The sequence below is a fragment of the Channa argus genome, chromosome 17, assembly GCF_033026475.1.
Source record: "Channa argus isolate prfri chromosome 17, Channa argus male v1.0, whole genome shotgun sequence".
In the NCBI taxonomy this organism is placed as follows: domain Eukaryota; kingdom Metazoa; phylum Chordata; class Actinopteri; order Anabantiformes; family Channidae; genus Channa; species Channa argus.
In genome coordinates, this window is record NC_090213.1 from 11,681,754 (window position 1) to 11,691,502 (window position 9,749).

The 9,749-nt window shown below is 39.4% G+C and overlaps 1 protein-coding gene across 4 annotated transcripts; it reads right to left on the minus strand.

The window, feature by feature from the left end:
- Positions 1-3,976: 3,976 nt before the first annotated feature.
- Positions 3,977-9,529, minus strand: zc3h14 (zinc finger CCCH-type containing 14). 4 transcript variants are annotated; one of them, XM_067482794.1, is made up of 17 exons: positions 9,391-9,529; positions 8,746-8,788; positions 8,535-8,649; positions 8,364-8,404; positions 8,059-8,227; positions 7,608-7,944; positions 7,342-7,502; positions 6,948-7,048; positions 6,681-6,839; positions 6,241-6,318; positions 5,936-6,092; positions 5,607-5,806; positions 5,279-5,411; positions 5,035-5,174; positions 4,829-4,911; positions 4,593-4,699; positions 3,977-4,434 (listed from the first exon to the last, which is right to left on the minus strand). In XM_067482794.1, the coding sequence occupies exons 1-17, from the start codon at positions 9,424-9,426 to the stop codon at positions 4,431-4,433; spliced, it is 2,064 nt and encodes a 687-aa protein (XP_067338895.1). In that variant the 5' UTR covers positions 9,427-9,529; the 3' UTR covers positions 3,977-4,430. The 4 variants fall into 4 exon arrangements, with proteins under 4 accessions (XP_067338895.1, XP_067338894.1, XP_067338897.1 ...); XM_067482793.1 differs by having other exon boundaries at positions 7,342-7,505; XM_067482796.1 differs by having other exon boundaries at positions 3,978-4,434; positions 7,623-7,944.
- Positions 9,530-9,749: the final 220 nt, after the last annotated feature.

A 9,749-nucleotide genomic window follows, 5' to 3' on the forward strand; every position in this document is an offset into this window, starting at 1 on the left:
GTCTGGAAGGGCATCCTGCGTAAAAACTATGCCAAATTAACATGCGGACAACGATCCGCTGTGGCGACCCTGAACTCACGGGAGAAGCCAAAAAGACAAAAAAAAAACAAAAAAAAAACAACCCAGCTATGAGGTAACACTTCCTCTTGAACTGAGAATATCCCTGAGTTTTTTCCAATTATGCCATTCTTTCACAACTAGAGCACCGTGGGAAAACTAACTGATCTGATCTGATAACTCAAGCTTTGGTGTGTGATATTTCAGTCTGTCCAATCCTAAATGCACACATGTTGGTTCCAAAGATGTTGACAAGCAAATCATCAAATCAAATCTTCTAATTCTTCATTGTCTGAAGAAGTGACAGTATTGACATGTGAACAGTTTGAATAAATATAGGTTTACTGAAACAATGTCACAGTTTCAGACCAGACAGAATGCAAAAATGCAGGACAACTCTCTGATTTTTGTATTATGGATGGAGAACATTTAAAGGGAATATTGATTATGTGTTGCTACAGTGTCACATCTCAGTAGAACAAATCAGTAAAGCACAGATACTAGCCTAGAGTGTTTTTTGGACAGATATGCCCATTTTAGAAGTGTAGCAGCTCCACCCGCTATATATAGTTCCACCCGCAGGACACGATGAGAATTACAGTATTACGTGCTGAGTGCGGTTGGTGTAGTTGCTGCTGTCCTCCAGGTGGAGGTGGTGCAGGACAAGCAGTTTTCATGCATAAACAGCTGCTCCTCTGATTTGTGATGGGAATAAGAAAAGAAAGCAGCAGTGATGAAGCAGCCGTGTGGTGTAAAGATACAACGTGTGACGTGACAGTAGTTTAGCAGTGATCGTAAAAAGACTGGTTCTCGCTGTATTACTCAGGCTGCACTGCAGCGTCTATTCACAGGCGCGATCCCACTACTGAGCGGCACGGGGACTTTGACCTGCTCCGTTTCCGACCTGGGCCGGTGCACCCCTCCTTAGGCGACCTGGTGGTCCCGGGCTCCCCCAGGAGCACCATATCGATACCGAACTTAGTGCGGACACCCGATCGACATAGTCCGCTGCAGCTCAGAGCTCCTGAGCTCAAACGATCCGCCAGCCTCAGCCTCCCGGTAGCTTGGATTACAGGCGCGCGCCACCGCACCCGGCAAGCAACTTCCGTGCTCATTGGGGTTTTGACTTTTATAAACAGGACGTCATCACACAGCACGCTGTCGTTGCAAAGATAAAACTGTAGTTGCAGTAGATGTTGATCCATTGTATTGTAACATAATCAGAGTCAGTCACTGTGTTTATATAAACTTCAATAAGCACACAACAACTTTTTATAATCCACACAATGTTTCCGAACCATATCAGACAAAAACAATGCAGAGAAAAATGTTCCTGTATGAAACTGTATCAGATTATGTCCCTCTGTTAATGTGGAGCAGTTCTGACTGAAAACTGCATCTCATGAGGAGATTGTGCCAATACTAAAAGGAAACCGACATAATTAATACAATAAAACTTTCATAAAACTTGCAGGTCTCTGTTCCTCCAGCAGACGTCAAACTGCAGCTCCAGCAGATGTTGTCACTACATGGATGTCCCTCAGTCAGAGTCAACACGAGTCAGAATAACAAAGGAAAATACATTTTTATCATGTGATCAGAAATCCCGCTCATTTTCACTACATTCACCAGCTGTCTGAGATTAGATTTTTACATTCACTGGTTGTGGACTTTAACTTTTCTGAAACTCCAGGGTATTTTCTAATCTTATCAGAAAACATAATGCACGTCACACTCAAAGAAGAAAGAGGAAATATAGCAAACTGTCCCTGATTATGTCCCATTCCTAATATTGGAACAGTTCACACTAAAATTTAGGACACCCATTAGTATAATCTCAAAGTTCTAAATCAATAATAAAACATTTTCAACAAGGGTTGTGATATGGTCTAGTCTTTTTAATAGCTGAGAGACTGTAACCCACATTTAGAAAATGATCCACATTTATTTCTTAATTTAAACACAGGGAGCGTGTAAAACAAATGGACCAATATAGACATTTAAATAAATACTTTCCTGAAAATCAAATACTCAATATATTATTCAGAATCATGTTGTACTGACAGCAGATAAAAAGTAAACAAACTTTGTTTACGTCATAATCGTTCAAACGAGAAAACTTTAACTTTGATGAGTGAACTTAAAAAGCATCTGTTGCTTCTCCTTTATTTGAGCAGCTGCTGTATTTTGAACTACAAACACAGATAAGCTGAATGCGAACGCGGTGCCTTTAAGAGTAACTCAGCAGGGAACACTTGAGTGTTTGCAGTTTTACTTTGCCTGCAGAACATCTGGAGAAGTATTCACTGTGGTGGATAGAGACAGTTACTGTTTAGTTCTAAAGTCACAGTGTTATTGAGACAAAAGATTCAAGTCAGTGCCTCAAACAGGACAAACACATTCAGTTGAAGTTAGAAAATGGATTAAATCAGAGACAGATAATCCAACTCAGGGTGTTCTAGTCAGATTTGCCAAGTCAAAAGTGATATCCATGACTAAATCTTGTGGTGTAACTTTCCAACATCATACACACAGAAGATGTTTCCTAACAAGATAACAAATTGAGGCCCACTGTGTTTCCGTTGTCAAACGTTGTCATTTTAAACGAACAAAACTATCTACACAAAACTATCTACACGGTAGGTGTAGTTGCTGCTGTCCTCCAGGTGGAGGTGGTGCAGGACAAGCAGTTTTCATGCATAAACAGCTGCTCTTCTGATTTGTGATGGGAATAAGAAAGGAAAGCAGCAGTGATGAAGCAGTCGTGTGGTGTAAAGATACAACGTGTGACGTGACAGTAGTTTAGCAGTGATCGTAAAAAGACTGGGTCTCGCTGTATTACTCAGGCTGCGCTACAGCGTCTATTCACAGGCGCGATCCCACTACTGAGCGGCACGGGGGCTTTGACCTGCTCCGTTTCCGACCTGGGCCGGTGCACCCCTCCTTAGGCGACCTGGTGGTCCCGGGCTCCCCCAGGAGCACCATATCGATACCGAACTTAGTGCGGACACCCGATCGGCATAGTCCGCTGCAGCTCAGAACTCCTGAGCTCAAACGATCCGCCAGCCTCAGCCTCCCGGTAGCTTGGATTACAGGCGCGCGCCACCGCACCCGGCAAGCAACTCCCGTGCTCATCGGGGTTTTGACTTTGATAAAAAGGACGTCATCACGCAGCACGCAGAAACCACGGAAGTCATCTGATCTGCTTTGACCAAGCTGTTGTGAAAGCAATAGGGAGATAATGTCATTTTTAACCTAGTAAATAAGCAGTTTTTCCACACATCAAATCACAATACGAGTTTAAATTTTTCCAGAGTAACTAAATTAGGTTTGTTTTCTTTAGGAGAAGTTTTACATTTGTAATTCCTGTTTCAAGTGTTTTTGGAAATGCTGTTTAATCAGCTTCAGGTACTCAGTGTCATGTATAAAGCAATTTAAAGCAATGTACATTATATAGATCATGTTTTAATTATTTAGTTATTATTACTGAATACAATAAAAATATGAAGAATGTGTTTTTAAATATGACTTTAAAAAAAACAAAACTGAACTATTCCTTAGCTCTCTTAATTCTGATTTAAGTAGTAATGGAACTGAGTATATATTACAAAAGTAATCCAATTAACACTAGGGCATAATCATAGTAATTATAAATTACTATGAAATTACTATAAATTACTATAATGCATATAAAAATCATCTGCTACATGATGATCTTGAAATTGTAACAAATTAGTGTAGAAATCATTGTTTTAGGACATTTTATATATTTAAACAACTTATAATTAGCTTTATTTTTATATTTCTGTAGAAAAAAAAACAGTAAACAGCAGTAACTTAATGCCTATAGATGCAAAGCATGACTTAATAAATAAAGTCACCCATAGAAAAAAAAATTATCTCATGGTTTGTTAGGTCTCTGGTTTGCCATTGTTAGGGGAACAAAAACTTTAACCTCATTAGAAGAAGCTGCTTCTCACATACAGCATTTTATTTTACAGTTACTGCAAATTTCAATAATTCTATACTACTTACAACTTAGTATAGATCTAGTATAGAAGCTCCACTAATGAGCAAACAATTACTCTCACTGAATAGTTCATAAATTAATCAAATGAATAAAAAAAACAATGTGTTGAAGATCTCCATGAACCACGCTGCAAAGAGCATACAACAAATGACAAGATGAATGTAAAGTTTACTAGTTAGTATTTTAATATTGTCAGAGCATCAGCAAAAGCCTGACTGTTCATCTTACAAAACAAATCTCTTAAAAATCCGTCTGAACAATAAAATGAAATTACAGTTCATTTTAAGAATAAAAATTACAGACAGATCTTCATCCATAACTTCGCCTCATCAGTGTTTGTGAACTAACTGTGGGACAAAAAGAAAGAACAACATTAGTACATTAACTGACTTCAATACTTGTGGTGTGGCAGGTATGGTGAGTATTATTCACAGGCTCCAAACGCTACACTACATACAATGTGGTATTCAGTGCCTCACACTTAATACCTTCCCCATCTGTTTACCTGCTCTGTGTTTTTGTCCACTTCAATGCGTGTCTTGGAGGCACCGATGTGGTCGGATGGTAGAAGGTACATCCAACTCGTTTACACTGCGCTGCGAAGCGACAAGGCTGTAGACAAGGGGATCAAAATTCAGAACTACTCAGCATTAAAAGAGTAAAAATGAAACACAAATCAGTATATAATAAAGTGACCATTATATAATGTTAGCTCATCTACTAAACGTCAGATTATTTTACCTTGGGATGATAAAACAAGCAGTCCATCTTCTTGCAATCCGGGAAGAAGCGACACACACTCGTAGTTTGCACTACTGGCACCGCTGTGAACAAAATGTATCCAGTTAATCGGAAACTCTTAACAATGCCTTAAAAAATTACAGATAACTGGTAAAAATGATTTGCTTTATAATGGTGCTTGCTGGTATTATATTGAGTGAGAGCACCTGGCTTGGGTGGAGGAGCAGCTGTGCCTCTGCGGCTGACATGAGTGAAGGGACAGTCTGGCTTGGTGCACCTGGCGTCGTATTTACAGTTAGGATGGACAAAAAGGCATTTTTCCCCATACTTGCAATTGGGAAAGGTCCTTTACAAACACAAGACACACACATACAAAAACAATTAAGCTTGATGATTGAGAATAATAAAAGTTCTATGATGATTTCTTCAGCTTATTATCAAAATACTCACTTGCACTGTGTTGTAGGGTGATGATACAAACACGCATCTCCACTTTTACAGACAGGCCAGAACTTACAGCGCTCCATAACTTTCTGTTTCTTCAAAGAGGCAGCGTCCTCCATCTCAACATCCATCACATCATCTGTCAAGAGATTACATTAAGCACAGATATGATTAATAAAAAACTGAATAATTATAAAATCTATGATTAATAATAGAATGTATTGAATCGCTTTGTAACTTTGTTCTGAAATGTATTATATACATAAAATCTATTGCTAATTTTGTGGTATTATACTAAACTACAGCAACATTTCTGACAAGACTCCACACCTACCTTCTGATGATGTAACCAATCCCTGTAGCCTGTGAAGAACGCTGACTTTGGGCTCCTTGTTGACAGTGGCTGCAGTGACCTTTGTAGGTGGTCTCACATCATCTAACTCCATTTCAGTGTCTGCAAGGATTCCCAGTGGGCTCGGTACCCCATCTAATGTTACTATGAACTTGGGGCTGGCGTAGTCAACCTTCTCCAAACTAATGTCAGCATGTGAAAAGAGCACAATAAAGCAAAGCAAGCACACCATAAAATCAGCAAAAATCCATAAAAAGACACAAACACCACATATTAGCTTTATGCATCAACTGAAGGATGTTTACTTATACCTAGCCTGGACAGTGCGTGGTAAAGCAGGCTGGACTTCCTTTTTAAGCTGATGACGCTGCTGAGGTCTGGCTTGTGCTTCCTCCAGTTGAGGTCGGCTCATTATGAAGGAGCGGGTGTCAAATGCTTTTGCTTCACTGCCTGCAGCGACCTCAACACCTAAAAGTTGATCACAAACCCAGAAATCCTTGTGTTAAAACTTCTAAATCTGCTACATTGAGTACATATTTAAAAGAAGAAACATTTATTTTTACACTTTTATGAAGTTGACCTATTAAAGCAAAAAGAAAAAGATAATCAAACTCACCATAGTCATTCTGCTCTCTTCCATCACTGCTTTCTGCTAAATCTAACTGAAGGCGTGATGCTAATGATCTCGTTGGAGCTGGGAAAAAAATATAAAATCAAAAAGATAAACAAAACAACAGAAAAACATAAAATAAGGCTTCAGTAGTTCATTGCTAATTTCTTACCTAAAGGGCAGCTCAAAATCATTGCAAGACAACAAAATCTGGTATTAAATTACCTGGAAATTACAGAATGAGTAGTTATTAACTAGTTCTTTTTGCACTACTCTCTAGTTAGATTTAGCCATACATTAATTTATCATGCATGTTCAAAACCAGAGTGATATTCTTTAGTTAGCCACCTTGAAAATAAGTTTTTTGACTAGTTTATGAAGTTTTTGATTAGTTTATCTCACTAAAAGGGACTCCAAATGCTGTTGTAATTATATTCTTCACATACCATGTGGTCTTGCAGAAGGTAGCTCTGGAGAAGTGTAGGCCTGTACTTGAGGGCCCAGGCTGTGGAGGTGCTCCTGAACTAGCTGGATTGCGGCTGTCATCTCCTCGCTGCTGGCCAAGCGCGTACGAGGTGCCACAGGAACTGTCTGTCTCTGCGGTACTGTTGGGAAAAAAAGTCAGAGTAAGAAAGCACCAATGCCGGCTGTGAATGGCTTAAGGTTAAACTCTAATATATTCATGGTCACGTGTTTGGCAGTGTGAAACATACTTGTGGGGTAAGCTGTGGTTTTGGTTATTGAGTCCTGAGCCTCAGAGATGGCCTTCAATATCAGATTCCTGTTAGCTTGTTTGGCTGGAGGGAGAGTAGGTCTAACAGAATACAGCAAGCACAGCAAACAATGTCAGTTTTCTATGTTTGGTTTTTTCTTTTCATATAAACAGTGTTTTGAGTATAGGTATGCTATGTTTCTCCAGTGGAAAACAACAAAATACCAAAAGAGAAATCACTGCCTAATTTTGCTATATTATTTCTATTTTTGGCTTAAATGCAAACACCCCGGACAAATTATTTTGGTTTCTAACAACTATCTACAACCCTGACTTGGCCACTATTTACACAATGCATTCAAAGGTCTTAAATATCATGAGGTTTTAACACTGACTTGCGTTCAGGTTTAGAGGGCAGGGACACTCTACTGGACAGGCCTCTTCCTCCATAGTTTGAATCCTCCTCTTCACCGTCATCACTGTCTTCATCTGTGGCTCGGTTTACTCGGACCACTGAACTCGCTACTGGAGCCTTACGCTTTCTTGACAACTCCTCCTGCTGAACATTATGGTCCAATCATTAGCATTATGGATCTTTACCTACACCTGAAAATTGATTGAAGCAAAGCCCACATTATCTTGCTAGACCAACTATTTTCACGTTTAATCGCAGTACCTTACTGGACCCAGTTCTGGTGGTTCTGATGCTTCTACTGTCCTGCTGCCTGGCGTGAGAGGATCCTCCTATAGACCGACCAATGGCTGCAGAGGTAAGAGATGAAAACTTGCTCTGACCTGGTCTATAGATTTCAGCAGTGGGTCTACTTGGTGTGCTACGTGTTCGACCATGGCTGGTCCCTATTTCTACAGGGTCCTCAGCAATGAAGTCATCATCCACCTCTGGTTTGATGTCAATAACAGCCTCTGAGGGAAGTAGCTCTATGAGAGGTTTAACAGTGGAGGTAAGCCGAGAAGAACTTTTCTCCAAGGCCCCTCTTCTGTAAAAAAAAAAAAAAAAAAAAAACAACAACATAAAAATTCAAAATTTTCATTAGCAGAATCTAGCTTGTATATAGGTAAGGACAATGAAACCTAAACCCTGAATAAGGTACCTGCTATCGTGGGCAGAACTAGACACACGCGCTTCAGCCCTATCAGAGCCAGAGCTGGAAACTGTCAACACCTTGGACTCCTCCGTTCTGCTGTGTTCACTTACTGATCGAGTCTTCCCAGCTCCAGTTCCGCTGTCAGACTGGAGTTGATGTTTGAGGGGTGCAGGCTCTTAAACATCAATGCAACAGTGGAAAAAAAAGCAATTTAAACAAAATATATACAATATGCAAGGATATGCATGCTCATAATATAAATTAGCTAGTTATAAAATCCTGAAAATGTTATGTGAATAAGAATGCCTTACCAACTGCAACAGATCTTAATTTCTCCAGCACGCCATGTAGCCTATAAAAAAATAATGACAAAGAACTGATACAATAAACAGAGCTAAAAATATATTATATACAAAAATCTTGCAGTATGTGACTTAAAGAAAAAAAACACACACAATAGGAGAATATTGTTTTGATCATACCAGGATGTAAACTTAATTGTGTTGTTTCCAAGAAAAAGGGAGAGATCATCAGCCATCTGCTGGGACGTCTTCTTGTTTGCCACCATCACCATAATATAATCAGGAAGCTCTTCGTCTGAAATGGTAAACACATACAGTAATGCATGCTGCTAATGTTAGACTTGGTCCCAAGTGGATTTTGTCCCTGACAACAACATTGTTATTCACTTACCGATATATGCACCGAGTTCTTGAAGCTTGCCTTTGATAGCAGCCTGAAACAGACCACAAACATTACAGTGAAGATGATACGACTGATGAAATGATGTACAATATGCAGCCAAATCTCACAAAGTTGCCATTCAGTCTCAAGAGGTAAAGAGTTGGTCGTTTTGATTAAAATGTTTTATGATGTCTAATTTATTTATTTAGTTATTTTGCTAAATTGAATGCTAAGAGCGTGTGTGTCAAATAATAGGCTGAAAAAATAGGGTCAATCACTCGAGTACAACAGCCGTTGAGTGAAATAAACACCGTACACACGACCGCTCGATCACTTTCAATCCTCCAAACGATTCGGCAGAGAGCAGCGTGCTACACGCACGAGCTCACGAGCATAATAAGGAGTCTGCACTAGGGGGCTTGAAGAAAATAATACGCTTAATGTCGGCAGCGTTTTACTCGGACATTTTCGTTCACACATACAACCACTCCAAGAAAAGTCAGGACAATATCTGAATTCCACTGCATGTCTGAAAGGAGATTAAGCTAACAGGCTAAGACTAGCAAACTGTGTCTTTAGAAAGCTAACGTTAATGTTATTTCGGCTGTAAAGTCCTCAGAAAATCGCCCATATTCAACTCATAATGCAACTCACTCTTATTTTCTTGCTTATTTCTGTCCCAATCTCCATGCTTATCGTTTTATTCAACTAAATAAAATTTAAAAGAAGCGACGGTTTTTCTTTCCTGCCCCACCGACAGTCAATCATCAGGAACATAAGAAACAGAGTCACGTGACTCCCTACGGTAGCCGCACATGGACGAGATTGTCCTGTCTGCTAAACAAACGTAAACTGAACTGTTTAATTAATTAGTAAACACATTGGCTACTTCATATACTTTACTTTATTATATCTTTATTATATTATGTTCATTAACGCTATGTCTTTTACATGTAAATGGATAGGCAACCAACTCATCTAAACAGATTCCTGCAGCTTTAAATTCATTTTAC

Excerpts from the sequence above, each read along its gene's own strand:
- zc3h14 (XM_067482793.1), bottom strand. The coding sequence starts at position 9,426 with ATGGAGATTGGGACAGAAATAAGCAAGAAAATAAGA. Across the intron at positions 8,228-8,363 it reads ATTAAGATCTGTTGCAGTTG|AGCCTGCACCCCTCAAACAT; the intron begins GTAAGGCATTCT and ends TTGATGTTTAAG. Across the intron at positions 4,912-5,034 it reads TGCTCCTCCACCCAAGCCAG|CGGTGCCAGTAGTGCAAACT; the intron begins GTGCTCTCACTC and ends TTTTGTTCACAG.